The sequence below is a fragment of the Elephantulus edwardii genome, unplaced genomic scaffold (assembly GCF_000299155.1).
Source record: "Elephantulus edwardii isolate Elephantulus edwardi_28Jun2011 unplaced genomic scaffold, EleEdw1.0 scaffold00184, whole genome shotgun sequence".
Lineage (NCBI taxonomy): Eukaryota > Metazoa > Chordata > Mammalia > Macroscelidea > Macroscelididae > Elephantulus > Elephantulus edwardii.
In genome coordinates, this window is record NW_006399934.1 from 2,034,320 (window position 1) to 2,049,629 (window position 15,310).

At 42.6% G+C, this 15,310-nt stretch overlaps 1 protein-coding gene across 1 annotated transcript in view; it reads right to left on the minus strand.

The window, feature by feature from the left end:
• Nucleotides 1-11,561, minus strand: part of MSH5 (mutS homolog 5) — a 32,399-nt gene extending 20,838 nt beyond the window's left edge. The window contains exons 1-11 of the mRNA XM_006896175.1: nt 11,418-11,561; nt 10,041-10,164; nt 9,340-9,420; nt 9,098-9,160; nt 7,414-7,535; nt 7,117-7,226; nt 6,835-6,870; nt 6,414-6,496; nt 5,625-5,670; nt 2,326-2,464; nt 2,116-2,178 (exon numbers count right to left, since the gene is read on the minus strand). Coding sequence (XP_006896237.1) covers nt 2,116-2,178; nt 2,326-2,464; nt 5,625-5,670; nt 6,414-6,496; nt 6,835-6,870; nt 7,117-7,226; nt 7,414-7,535; nt 9,098-9,160; nt 9,340-9,420; nt 10,041-10,164; nt 11,418-11,561 — 1,011 coding nt within the window. The remainder of the gene's footprint in view (nt 1-2,115; nt 2,179-2,325; nt 2,465-5,624; nt 5,671-6,413; nt 6,497-6,834; nt 6,871-7,116; nt 7,227-7,413; nt 7,536-9,097; nt 9,161-9,339; nt 9,421-10,040; nt 10,165-11,417) is intronic.
• Between the last annotated feature and the right edge of the window lie 3,749 nt (nt 11,562-15,310).

Consider the following 15,310-nt stretch of genomic DNA (forward strand, 5'->3'; position numbering starts at 1 on the left):
CCCTCTATGAGGTAGATTGATTGAGTGACTGGGATAATTGGGATGGGAGTGTCAGAGACAGTGCGATTGGCACGGGACAGAGCGGAGTTTAGGGCTGTTGTACATAGGGTCGCTATGAGTCGCAAGCGATTCGACGGCACATAACAACAACAAAACAAAATTTTGCTTTGTCATCCCTTGCTGCCTTATTATAAAAAAGTTCTCAAACAAAACACATACCAATAATTGAATGAAAAACCAATTTGTTTTGTAAAACTCCAGTGAGATCATAATAAGAAAAAACAAATGCTTCAAAATTTATAAAAAAGAAACCGCAAACCACACCATGGACTAAGGGAAACTTTATAGGACAGATACTCCAATTTCTTCAATAATAAAACTGCAAAATGGTATGGAAGAGAAGACAGACAGATATTGAACCTATAGACTAAACACATCATCTTATTGCAATTATGTTGATTATACTTGGATCCTAATTCTAATAATCTGATAACACTTTGTGCAACACGTTTTGGGCATGTTAGTAAGAGGAACCAGTCCCTGGAAAAGGACATCATCCTTGATAAAATAGAGGATCAGTCAGCAAAAAAAAAAGATGGAATGGCACAGCAGCTGCAACAGTGGACTCAACGATTGTGAGAACGGCAATGTTTCATTCTGTTGTATGTAGGGTCACAACTGACTCCAGGCCACCCAACATCAATTCTAATGAAGACAATTTCTAACAAGCAAAATTGTAACATTTACTAAATGAGGGGGAATTTAAACATCAGATATTTTATTGTTGTTGATATTGTGTCAAGTCACCTGCGACTCAATAGTTCTGAACCTTGTCCTATTCTAAGTCAGTTTCACTGTCTCAGACACTCCTACCCCATTACCCCAGTTATCATGTCAATCCATCCATCCAGGGTCTTCCTCTCCTGTGCTGTCCCTCCACCTTTCTGAGCATGATTTTCTTTTGCAGGGACTAGTCCCTCCTAACCATATGTCAAAGTATGTGAGAGGGAGCTTTAAAATCCATGCCTCCAAGATGCACCTTGGTTTAACCCTCTCCAGGACAGACCTGTTTGTTCTCTTGGCAGTCCATGGTTTGTTCAATACTCTTCTCCAGCAACACAACTCAAAGGCATCTATTCTTTTTTATGTCATCTTGGTCATTGTCCAGCTCTCTGATGCATAGCAAGTAATTGTGAAGACCATGACCTGGGTCAGGTGCACCTTAGTCTCTAGACTGACATTATTGCTCTTCAGCACTCTGGAGAGGCCCCTAACAGCAGATTTTCTGAATGCAATTCATCTTTTGGTTTCCTGACTACTGGTGCCACAAATGCTGATTGTGGAACCAAGCAAGCTGAAATTGTTAACAACCTCAATCTCTTCTCCATCTATTATGATACTGTCAATTGGCCCAGTGGTGAAAATCTTTATTTTCTTGATGGTTAGCTTCAATCCATATGCAGAACAGATGATTCAGGAGGCTGGGCTTTATGAGAAGGAATGTGCTATCAGGATTGGAGGAAGATTCATCAATAACCTGTGTTAGGCAGATGATACCTTTTAAACTTTATATTAAATAGTTAAATTTATGTGAGCTGTGTGGATCACAACAAACTGTGGCTGACTCTGAGAAGAATGGAAATCCCAAAACACTTGATTGTGCTTATGTGAAACCTATATGTGGACCAAGTGGCAGTCATCAGAACAGAGCAAGGAAACACTGGTGTTTCAGGAAGGGGGTGTACCAGGAATGTGTCCTATCTCTATATCTTTTCAATCTATATGCAGAACAGATCATCCAGGAGGCTCGGCTCTATGAGAAGGAGTGTGGCATCAGTATTGGAGGAAGACTCATCAACAACCTACATTATGCAGATAACACAATCTTGCTTGCTGAAACTGAGGAGGACCTAAAGTACTTGCTGCAGAAGGTAAAAGACTTCAGCCTTCAATAGTATATTATTCTCTGTGCTTCATGTTTTTATAAATTTTCCATCATACAAAGTTTTAAAAAAAAGTGCTGGAGTAAAGTTAAATAGGATGACTAGAGTACAAAGGGTCTAGAGGCTGAGGGGCTAAACCTGAGCTTTTGGGAACCAAAAAGGAAGGACTTACCTTGTACAGCACCTGCCAGTCGCTGACCTTGGTGTGGGACAACTTCATGCGTTTCAGTATTAGCTACAGTCAGACGAGAGGACAGCAACTGTTTTCCCTTCCCAATCCACGCTCTCCTCAAGAAGCTGAGCATTCAGTATAATCATTGGACTTCCCTCCTCACTCTCCTCCACTTTCCTCCCACCCTGGGCATGACGGCTTCCCGCTCACAGGCACATTCTTGATGTGACTCAATAGCCGATGCAGCATCTGAGCCATGTCCAGATTCTGGGGCAGCAGGAAAAATTGGATGACATCAAGACGAGAATTCAGTTCCCGCAGGTCCAGAGTTGGACGTGTGAACCATAATCTGGAAGGAGATGAGGGTAAAATTGTATCTATGCTCTTCACTGTCCTGATCTTAATTGGCTGACATATGTGTTTGAAGTCCTGGAAATTACAATCATCTCTCTGACATGCTGTACTGGCAAGTGCAGTTTCCTTATCTATGTGGTGTGTTTATACATGTAGCTTTTGAAAATTACTGGGAGTGAGCATGACTGCGTCTGCACATTACAATGGGTATAAGCATGTGTTGTTCCATGTGGAAGTGTGATGGAGCGTGTCAATATTTGAGATGAAGAGCAGTGTGTTGAGGTATTTTGTGCCAACATTCTGATTCTCTCTGTGGCTGAGTAGGAGGGGGTGATTCAGTATGAATTTATTTATCTTTTTTAACTCTCAAAGTGTCTCTGGGTATAACAGCACCAAAATTAGTCTTTTCATGTTCTTCCTATAAAAGTGTGCAACAGCTTCATGTAAAATAATAAAACCTTCCATTTATAATAATGGTCATTTCTATAGGAAAAAAAAAGGGTGGAGGAAGGACACTTAAGGGGCTTCAACAGCATTGTCTTGTTCCTGTGAGTGATACAGAAATTTACAATATTAGTATTTAAACCTTTTTATGCATCTTAAGTAATTCTTAAGAAATTAAGTTCATAGACCAGTCCTTGGAGAGGGACATCATGCTTGGAAGGGTGGAGGGACAGTGCAAAAGAGGAAGACCTTTGGTGAAATGGATTGATTTGAGTGATGGGGTCATGAGGGTAAGTGTGTCAGAAACAGTAAGGTTGGCACAGGATACAGCAGGGTTCAGAGCGGTTGTACATAGGGTCACTATGAGTCTCAGGCAACTCAATGGCACATAACAACAACATATAAAAATAGATGTCTTATCCCAGAGGTACGTGGTACAAATCCACCAGATGCTCTGCTGGAGAAGGAGGGACCATCTCCTCCTGTGTCAGTCAGATCCAATTTGATGGTACACACACAAAAATAATAAATTTTTAAAAAGATGTCTTATGTAGGCTTGTCTAATTCTGGGTGCTCCTGTCTCCCTGTGGCTATGCAAAGTATGAGGATCTGTAATGATTTGTGAGACCAGGAATTCTTTCCTTCGTTAGGGTGAGCCACTGTTGTGGTGCCATCAAGTCAGAACCAAACCACAGCTGACCTTACAGTGGGCTTTCCAAGGCAATAAATCACCTGAAAGGAGAGTTCCTATCCTTCCATGGAGCACCTGGTAGATTTAAACCACATGCCCAAAATATGTGAGACAAAGCAGAGGTGCCTAAAACCCACCTTTGAATCTACTTAGGACTTCACCCTCACTCTAATCTGAAGTGTTCTAGCTCAGGGTAACTATTTTGGGCACATCTTGGAAAAAGATAGAGAGTCTGAGAAAGAGAGAAAGACCAGAGGCGCAGTGCCTCTAAACCTTGGCCTTGCTGTAAAGTACCTTTCCTAATGGGAGCTCTGATGACCTAGTGGAAAAGCTGTACTGCAATTTCACAGGCATGCCGCTTAAGCAGCTAGATCCTTCGTTTACCATTCAAGTTATGATTCAATACCCTGCTGGAGGCTCTCTGGAGAATCTGTACTCGTCTTCCACATTTAACTCAGTTGTCTTCTTCTTTGAGAATCCCTTCCCTCCTATCCCTGGCTGAGATTACAGTGATGCACTCAAACACTGGGAAATGTATGAGTAATTAAACTATTCTACTAATTACATAGAGATGACCTCTGACATTATTCTTTAATAACCCCCAAAAGAAACTCAAGTATGGCAGAGGAAAGGATTATGTACTTAGAAGCCAGTAAAGGCATCTGCTCTGAGATTTTAGAGATGAGGTGACCAGTGTACTTGTGTTCCTATACAGTGTTGACTCAGAGAGTGCTACCAAGTTCAAGGCTTGTGTCAGACACAGGAAGTAACAAGAATGGTGACTGCACATCATTCACAGCTACAAGGGCAAGCAGATTCACAGACTGCTAATTCTAATTAGTAGTGTTAGTGCAACCAGAAAAACAACTACAGGCACTAAATCAGCACTCAGGAGGGTGATGTCAGTCTCCTTATAAAGTGTCAGGGAGAGCTTAGCTGAAAAGGTAACAAGTGAGCTGCACCTTGAAGAGAAAGTAAGATTTGGACATGTAGAAAACAGGAGAAAGACTTCCCAGTAGGAACAGACATGGTCTTTCCATAATAGCAAGTGACCCTAAGTGACTTTAGAGGAATATAGAAAAGGAAGACAGTACAAAAGGGAAGGAGAGCCTGGATATTAAAACTTGGATGAATGGGAGAGACCATGAGCAACATGATGGTAAAGATGTTATTATTCATCCTGCAGGAAGTGAGGCAGCCTCCTGAGATTTATATTGGGTTTGTTGGGGGTTTTTTAGATTTGCATTGTTTTATTTAGTTATTTTTTTCTAATAAAGACTTTAAAAACAGTGGTATGACTGGCTCAGATCTGTTTTGAACTGACAGGTATTTTAGAGTAAAAGATGGATTAGAAAAAGAAGAGATAGAAGTCGAGATACCAATTTAGGGGTGAGGTTAAAAATGCTGATTTCTAGAACTAGAAGGGTGGGTAGATGTGAGAGGCCTGTCAGAACAGAAACTAAAGACATTGATGAATAATTGAAGATGGGGATAGCTTGAAAAGTTGTATTACCAGCAATGACATTAATCAAGACAGTAAATGAAACAAAAGAGGCAGGTCTGTTGGGCATCAACATTGAATGCTCTAAGTTTGAGATCCTATGGAAATTGTGAGTGGTGATGATACACTATTTAGTGTTCCTCATATATAGAGTTTGGAACTAGAGATACAAATTTGAGAGTCATCAGAGAATAGTTCAAATTGGAAGTGTGTTCTTCTTAATTACCAAGATATTGTAGTGTATGCACTCATGTTTTATGGACATGTTTCTGCTGTGTGCATGTATATCATCAGTATATGTGTATCTGTGCTAACAATATCAAATGAGGATAATACTAGTTACCACATGAGACTAATGTAAGGATTAAATGCATTTAGCCAGCATTGGATAAAGGGCAGTTATAGTAGATGTAGGGGTGGTATCTGTGAGCCTGTATATGCCTCTTAATGGGCATTAACATGTACTTTGTACATATAATTCATGCATTTGTGTGCAGCATGTGTATGAAAACCACTCACCTGAGTAGCTTTTCTCCCCACTTACATCGGCATCTGTTGAGGATTCCTGTGGGGGGCGGGGGGAGGCAAGATTAAGCTTGTTACAATCACCAACCGGAAAGGAATGTGTGTGTGTGTGTGTGTGTGTGTGTGTGTGTCTAAGCTGAGGCATCTGGGTCAGGGATACGGGTGTGGGTAGGCTGGCTGGGAGGCGTTGCCCAGTTACAGGACACAAAGGCAGCCAAAACCAGTGTCTAGCCACAAGCCTGAGGAAGATTACCACACTCAGCTAGAAGAGGGGGTACTCTCAGGAATACTCAAGTGAAAAACACACAGAGTAGGCCTCACAAAGAGCCTAACATAGACCCTTTCATATATACTCGGTGAAATTATGTGGATATTGGGGTGATTCTCTTAACATATCCTAAAGCCAGAGACAACTGACAAGGACTAGAAATAAATCAAAGACAAGCATTTACATACCTCTCCTTTAAACAAAAGACTTTCCCAAAGTCCCTAGATAAGTGCATGTAGTAGAAATATTCATGTAAATCCAGAAAATAAGCATCTGTTTGGTAAAGTAACAGCTAATAGGCAAACAGCCCTGTATGATTATTACATAGTAGACAGAATATGACGAGCTGTCCAAGCTCAGAGAGGGTATTGAGAGGACAAGAAAACCGAAGAGGGTGAAGGAGATAGCTGGCCACAGGGGTAAAATGGAAAAAGAAGGTTGGGGCATATCTATGGAGGCAGTTGTTTTTCTGGCCAGTTTTTTTAATTGTAGGGTGAGGGAAGAAGCACACCTACCAAAAAGACTGAGCCCCTCCTTTAATCCAGTGGCTACTTTATACACCGAAGGGTGAGACTCGCTCTTAAATATCTGCAAAACACTGTTAGAGAAATGGAGGAGTCTGGAGTAACTGAAAGCTTGAGTTTCTTAAGAAAATAGGGGTTAAGGTCTGAGAAAGGACATAAGACATCCTCCTAAGATCATGTATGCTATGAAGTTTGTTCTTCACTTCTCCATGCCTCAGTTTCTCCTAGAAAAGAAGAGTGATTGTGCTTTTCCTTCCTCTCTACTCCACATCTCCCTCTTTCTTTTCCTTCAAGGAGAGAAATCTTAATAGCTGAGGATTAGGAAAACTGAACCTCATAAAGATTATTTGTAGCATTAAAATTAATCCTTCTCCCTCCCGAGAGACACAGCAGCCTGTCTCTATCTCCTTACCTGTAAGTGTCTTGATCTATGCTTACCAGATGGGTCCTGAGGAAATAAAACAAACAGAACAGAAGGCGGTGGGGATATAAGAGGTCTGTGTTCAGTTTGTCCAGTCCCTAACACTGACTACTACCTCCATCACCTCCTCAAAGCTCCACAAACCCTAGGCCCTCCTGCGTGTCCTGGAGCACTGGCCTTGACTGGGCCCTGTCACCTCCGTGCACTCTGTCTTACTCTTCAGGCCACCCAATCCCACCTTTACTTTGGTTGAGGGTAGAGTGAATAACCTACAACACAAATTTCTTAAAGCCCAGGATGGGGACGCTGACATTAGAGTCTTCCAGTTCAACTCCAATTCTTCTTCGACCCAAGAACTTGAGCAGCCCTCCAAGTGTGCGAACCTAGAAGGGGAAGGGTATCTGTAATGAAGGTAAATCCCAATGTCCTAGAGCCTAGAAAATATCAAGGAAGATGATATTTTCTAGAACTTGGCCAGTTCCTCTCAGGACTACACCCTACAACGGAGACGCTTGGGCCTTTCTCCAGCCCTCATCATCCCAGCCCTTATTCCCCAGTTCCCATTCTCACCGTAAGGAGGCAGTCAAAGGGAATAATTGAAGAGAGGAAGAGGATTTTCTCTGTGGCAGTCATGGTATCTGGGATGAAGGAATAGCTTGCAGAGAGGATGCGCTGCTTGCTTATCTCTAGACCTACTTGAGGGGAAGGTAGGAAGACAGGAAGGGAAGGGTAGGCCATAGAATGAGTTCTAGAACACAATAACTAGAAGGACCTTCTAGCCCAATATTTTCACCTCACTTTAAAACTAAAGCAATTTAAAAAAAAAAAAAGAGAGAAATGATGTAATTTTACAAAGTTCATATAGGGAGGTAATGAAAAACCGAGGAACTTTTAGACACTTAGTCAATTCTTTCATTTTATCTATCAGATAAACCCGTCAGGCTGAGGAGCACAGCTTGAAAAAGATAAATGGCTCGGAAGATATCTGTCTGGAATTAAGAAATTTTTTTTTATCCAAAAGACTGAAGTGTTATAGTTACTAATAACATGAAAGCTCTTAAATCCGATTAGCAGAGAACATTCTCTGTGCTTTTTTGTTAAGACTCTAAAGTTGATGCAAGCACCTTTTAGATCGTATCAATGTCTGCCTGTTTTGTTTTTCTTTTAAAGGGATAAATGGATCTGACTTAAAGGGAAAATTCCAATAACCAGAACTGTGCAAGCATCACTTGCTTTGTCTTGTCAGGGGGCACCTTTCATCTCCAGATATGCCTGAGTGGATGTCTGCAGCTTATTGTTGTTCTGCTTGTTGTTAGGTGCCATCAGGTTGGCTCTGACTCATAGCAACTCTATAAACAACAGAACAAAACACTGCCTTGATCATGTGCCATCCTCACAATCTCTGCTGTGTGCTTAAACACACTTTTGCAGTCACTGTGTGAGTCCATCTCCTTGAGGTCTTCCTCTCCTTTGCTGATGTGTTTTCCCAAGGACTGGTCTCTCCTGATCACATGCTGGAAGTATGTGAGAAGCAAAGAGTCTCACCTCTTTGCTTCTGAGAAGCACTCTGGCTGCACTTATTTTAAGAGTATGTGTTCTTTTGGCAGGCAATGGCATATTCAATATTCCTTACCAACACCACAATTCAATTGGATTATTTACCTTTATCTTGTTGTGGTGCTCAAATATTTTATAAATTATAGATATAAGTCCCTTATCTGACATGTCATTACCAAATACTTTTTCCCAGTCTGTGGCTTCGCTTTTTACCCTGTTGGAGAAGTTTTTGGATGTGCATAGGGATTTGATTCTTAGAAGGTCCCATTCATCTATTTTATCTTCTCCTGGTTGTAGATTCAACACCACAATTCAAAGGCCTTAATTTTTCCATCAGTCTTTCTTGTTCATTATCCTACTTTTAAATGTTTATGAAGCAATATCATGGCTTGGGTCAGGCATACCTTAGTCTTCAAAGTGACATTCTTTCTCTTTAACACTTTATAGATGCCCTTGGCAGCAGATTTACATGATGCACTACATCATTTGATTGCTTGATTCCAGAGGTGGATCCATAGGTGTTGATTGTGGATCCAGGCAGAGGTAAGAAAAAGCTCAAGAAGACTAGTTTTGGAATGTGGAAAGCACAAAGATTAAGTTGAAAATAAGGCTAAGGGGAGATGTCTGATGATAAGAACTAAGAAGTGGAATTAGGGAACTGGGATGAAGTTTGGGGAAAGAAAAAGGAAAGAAATACCAAAATCCACACTTGGGAAAAGTACTATTTCAGGTCTCTTAGACTCTGCATGCTCCTGGGAGGCTGTGGAGGAGACACACAAAAAAAAAGAAAGAAAAGTCATCACCCTGTGCATCCACATTCTTTTGCCCATGTCCCACCTTTCTTATCTTCCAATTCTAGTTTTCTGCTTCTAGTTCAAGACCCTTGTAAATCCTGGAACATTCTGTATCTTAGTTTTCACTCCATTGCCCAGTCCTTACCAAGCTTCCCCAGAAACCGAGTCATATTCTCTTCCTGTTTGGCACTTGTAACAATGGACAGGGGCTTGATTTCATCCAGAACTTGAAGAGAGAAAGAAGACATAATGAGTTTAAATGCCTACCTTTATCCTTTGACCAAAAGGGGCCTTAATTTTTGATCTTTCCTTGCTGGTCTCAAGGAAATTTATTTCCTCCCTCTAAAAGTAAAGAGTACTCTGCACATTGGGAATGCAGGTAAGAGTCAGGAATGAGATTTAGGGTAAGAGTGACACTGGCTGGTGGGGAGGGGCCTGGAAGAAAAAACTGTGTTCTGAAGATTGGTGCTAGATGATAAACTCCTGGAGGAGGGGGAAGGAAATTACTGATTTGCTCAGTACTCTATTACCAGCTGACCCATAGCTGACCCTCTGTTGTGTTTTCAGAAGCAGTTAATCATATAGGAGGAGATTGGCCATCCTTCTCCTGCAGAGCAGCTGGTGGATTCTAACTGCATGCCTTTGGGATGGCAATGCAGTTTCTTACCACTAGTCCACCAGATCTCTCTACTGATACATAATATATATGGATAGTAAATAGTGAAATGAATTCCTAAGTCTAGAAATCTTTGGGAGTCAACTAACAATATGCTATATAGATTGAGCCAGGTAAATGCCTATAAATTATACACTTCTAATCCCAGGAGTCAGAGATTCTGTTCCCACCTCTCTGGAGGAGCTTGAGGGTCTCATGGTCTGGGGCATCTGGCATGAAATAGATGGTGGAGTCACTAGTGTCATAGTAGGCAATGCCCAAGTATCCTGAATTCCACAGCATGCACAGATGGATCTGTTCCGTAAGGAAGGAAAGAAATCAGTATTTGAGCCACTCATAAGTGCAAGATAACCAGTTGTCACTAAGTCAATTCTGACTCATGAAGACTCCATGTAGTGCAGGGTACAACTGCTTCATAACAGTTTCTTGACAGTGATCTCAATAGACAGGAGCTCTGGTGTCATTGTCCAAAAGGAGTTGTGATCTAACCCAAAGGCTGAGCCTCTCTGGCAGTTCTACCAGCAGTTCCACCAGAGAAAGATGGGCAGTCTCCTCCCTATACAATTTACAGCTGAGTCAGTTCCAATTCAGCACTGCCGAGAGCTCGGCTTCTACAGAAAGAAACCTAGTGATTGGTTATTGTGTACCATCAAGTCCTAGTGATTGGTTATTGTTATATACCATCAAGTCAGAACAACTAATAGCTGACTCTCCAGTGGGTTTTCAGAGGCAATAAATTGGATGGGAAGAGAATGCCCATCTTTCTCCTGAAGAGCTGGTGGTGGATTCAAACCCCATGCCTTGGGGTTGGCACTGCAACTTCTTACCACAGAGGTTAAATACTTGGCTGCCAACTAACAGGTTGACTGCTGGGGTTTCCTGGGCTGCAAATCTTTTATTATTTTTTTTTCCTTTTATGCAGCAAATCTTAACTGGAGCAGACTATTTTATCTTTGCCTCACTGAGGAACTGGTTCACACTGGTAACCTTTCAGTTAGTAGCCCAAAGTTACACTACTAAGGTTTTTAGCAGCCTAGAAAATCCTATGGAGGTGTTCTATTTTGCCACATGAGGTCACTACCTGTCAAAATTAAATCCACAGCACCTCCTACCTTTTTTTTAAAAAAAAATTATTATTTCTATGGGTACCATCAAATCTGATCTGACTGGTACAGGAGGAGATTGCTCCTCCTTCTCCAGCAGAGCATCTGGTGGATTCAAACCGTATACCTCTGGGATTGTGAGCATCTCCTACTTTTACAGTTTGCCAGGTCTTTCTGCTGCTTTGCTGCTGAAGTGCATTCACACTGGCTACATTTAGGCTAGCGGCCCACCACACACTGCGTCCATTACAAAGGCTCTTAAGTGTTAGGAGCCATGAATGACTGAACTTTGGTCATTTTACCAAATCTCTGAGATAGGTATTATCATCCTTAGTAAATGTGAAACAGGTGCTCATCAGAGCTCTCCTCTTTTTATCCTAAATATTCCTAATTCCCTGCTCTCCTGATCCAAGTTCTCCCAGAACACTTCTGGCCCCCAGAGACCTCCGCAGGCTCTTCGCCTTCGTCCTCCTCTCCCTCCGCCTCTTCGATGGCCAGCACTGGGGTCGGGATGGGGAAAGCATCCGAGGTCGTCCCAGGTCCCGGTCCTTGCGGCGTCCTGCCCAGGGCGGCTGCTAAAGAAGTCATGGGCTTGGGAACACAAATGCAGAAAATGCAAGCATTTCAGAAGCGGTGTGGCACCCGCAAGGGACCCAACGTAGAAACCCCAAAGCCACTCAGAACTCCTGAGAGATGAGGCCCAAGATTAGGGGGAGGGTTGAAAGCTGAGGGAACCGCCATGAGAGACTGTGAGGGCGAGATTTTTCAAATATTTCACTTAAGTACCGATTTTGGAAAACTCGTTCCACCCTAGTTCCTGTTAAGCGTTGGCTGCACTTGGTAAGGAGGTGGTTTGTGGGCCCCGGGGGGCGGGCTGTCCACACCTCCCCACGAGCACGGACTAAAACCCCTCAAGCCCAGAGGCGTTTTCCCGCTTTTTCCGTCACCTAGGTCACAACGTACGAAAGCCTGTGGTACCAACCAACAACTGCGAGCCTGAGGGAGGGGCGCGTGGGCGCGAGAGCAGGATGCGCGCGCTTGCTTCTCCCTCCCACCCCCCACGAGTTGTCATTGGCTGGAAAAACTGGGATTCCCCTTAGACATCCCGTAGAACAAGAGGGAGGAGTTCAAGGAAACAGGACGCTGATTGGCCTATTTGCGTTTAGGGCGGGGCCAAAAAGTTCAAACTTCCCGCCCTCTATAGTTACTTAGCAGCCGGGCCTGGGACCTTCAGTATTTCTTGACTTTGATTGACATGAGATGGAGCCCTTGAGAATGTCGGAAGCCGAGTACTTTAGGGGGACCGTGAAGGGAAGGTGCGGGTACAGGGCCAACCTTAAAGGTGTAGGGCCATGTTCTTTCTTGGAAGGTGGTGATAAGCAACGTTAATTCAACAGGTGCCAACAACTTTAAATTAATATGTGTACTCTCTGAGTTAATATTTATAAAGAGCTTAGAGCGGTGCCTGGTAAACATACTAAGAGTTACATGAGTGTCTTAAACAAATAAGCGGAAATGAGAAGTGAGACTTCTATCTCAGTCCTCTTCTACCAGTTTCCTGGGTGCAAAGCATGACTACACCCACAAGGACACCTCAAGGCCTAATAGAGAATTTTTAGCTCCCTAATTACATAGATTCCAGCCAAGAAAAGTAGACTTGACACACACCAGCACCCCGCATGGGAAGTTCTCTTAAAAACAAGAGTCGTTCATTCATTGGATTTAGTGCCTTCTCTGGGTCAAATGCAGGAGTGGCATCCACTTCCTCAACAACATGCCTCTGGAAACTCTATGAACTTTGATAAATGACTATAGTTATAGAAAGGCTTCAGGCCTTTTGTTCATAGGGTCACTACGAGCCGTGCTTGACTTGATGGCAATCAACATCTTGGTTAAGTGATGGACTCAAAGTAATGAACCAAATTAAAATTAAGTCCTTGCTCCAAAAAGTTTGTTTTATTTATTTAGTGGATGAAGGGGGTGTGTGTGATGGAGAAAGAAAGACAATTCATAGTGAGTTTTCATCAGTTTCCAGAATTGTAAATCATAACAGAGGGAGACTATCCAGTTTTTCCTGAGAACTTTTCTGATAGCAATCCAACACTTAACCTACTAAGCTATCTCACTCATTGCTGTTCAAGTTGAAACTGACTCATAGCCGTCATTCCAATGGGTTTTCAGAGGTTGTAAATATCATGAGAAGAGATTGTCTATCTTTCTCATTCCAATAGCTCCTGGATTCTGCCTGCCTGGAGGGCCAACTATGATTTAGTTCTGACTAAAGGACACACAACAACCCATCCAACAGGTTATGAAAGGTGGTGGGGTCAAGGTGACCTGCCTTTGCTGACCAGTGGTTGGAAAATTCTCCTCAGAAATGTGGAGGAGTGAGTTGAGGGCTGGGTTAATGGTTACCCTGGGAAATTATTAAGCAATAGAGCTTTGGAAACGTGGGGGAGGTTGGTGACAGCACTGAAGAGTATCAGGGAGAGCCACACCTTCTGATCTGGGGTGAAAAGAGATTAGGTACCAGCTTCCCAAACTGAGGAAAAAGGAATGGAAAGAGAAGCTCAAAGAAGGAAAGAGAAGATAAGATAGGAGGAAAAACAAGGACAAGAAATAAGAGGAAAACTTTTCTGAAGCCGGATTTAGGAGTATAGGAGGTGGCCCAGGAGAGGGCAGCGTTGCTCGTTGCTCGTAACCTAGGGAGTTAATGCAAGATATCTTGTGGGTTGTCCAGCCAGCCAGCCAAAGTCAATATTGATGATCAAAGCAGCTGGAGGAGAGAAAAGAGAGGCAGAGAAGAGGCTGTCAAACCTGTTTGTGCCGAGGGCTGGCCCCATTTCTCTTAGAAAAGGTGTGTGTAAAACTGGCCAGCTGGAGTGAGAGAGAAAGCAAATAGGGCTGCTTTGATGCCCCCTCTGGATGGGTCCTGTCTGCAGGTTTTGAGTCATTTAAGGAGGGACAGCAAGCTGATTTTGACACAATTGAATTTGTTAGGTGCCATTAGGTTGATATGACTTACAGTAACTCTATGTGACAGAGCTGAACCATAGGATTTTCTAGGTCATAAGTCAGAATCAACTCAATGGCGGTGGATTTGTGTTTATTCCTTACTAATGCTGATCTCTGGTGGCTTAGTAGTAAGGAATTGCTTTGCCCACCCAAAGCCATGAGGTTCACATCCACCAGCTGCTCTTTGGGAGAAATATAGGCAGTCTCCTTCTGTGTGATTTACTGCCTCTGAAAACCCCCTGGAGAATCAGCTATGAGTCAGTTCATAACCTGATAATGTTATGGCTCAAAGGTACATATATCATCATCTTTGCTAAAGATCATCACATCGCTCTCTCAGAGTTTCCAAAGTCAACCTTTCAATGAACTTCTGAACCTTTAATGTTGCACCCACTAAGACTCCTTCTACAGTCTCTTAGAATATTGTATTGCAAGGGACAAATACTAAATATACCCTTTCCTTGTGCAGAAAGAGACAGGACTTCCCCTGTGGAGAAAAAAAAACACAAAACACCAAATACAACCCTCAATAACAAACCCATAGAAGAGGAAGAAAGAAAGGAAACCACTAACTGCTTGTTTCTAGCAGTACCACACTTAGCTCTCTCCCCTTCTCCTCCAGGTCTCTAACTTTCTTTAAGTCTCTGGCCCTCTTTTTTTTTTTTTTTTTTTTTTGTTTCTTCAGTGTTCTTTCATGTTTTTCTGGAACATTGAGACTTTTTTTTTAAACTTAAAGAACATTAAGCCTTTTGTTGGATAGAGACTGATGAAGAGATAAGAGATCAGAGGTTAAACAGGAGACCTTGTGAATATGGGAGAAATTCTAGGTATTTACCCAGTTTGAAGGATGTATTCTGGAGCTGTTTTTCACCAAGTTATAATTAATTTGAGGAAGAGAATCACTCTTTTTCCCTGTTGATCTATTTATGTGCCCTTGAGGACTCTATTCACTATTCCATGATTTCCCCCCCTCTTTATTCCCCACAGGTCCAGTTACCACCACTCCATTAGGTTAGTGCAGCTCAGTCTGGAGCCACAATAACCCCAGGATATCTCCAAGGCAACCTGTCAGTAAAGAAAGGACAAAGGAGCACAGGAAGGGGGCCCAGGGTTAGCAGGCAGAAATGGAATCATTAGTGATGACCTGCTCTGGGGTTCAAGTTGGGCCTCACGCTAAGGCCCTGGGCTTCAGTTTCCTTGGTATCTCTCTTCTTAGCTCCTGCTCGACCCGTCACCACTCTGCTCCATTCCTGCTTCTACGAGCCCTAACTCAGGATTTGGACTAGAGTCTGGAAGGAACAAGGAAGAGGGAATACAGAAAC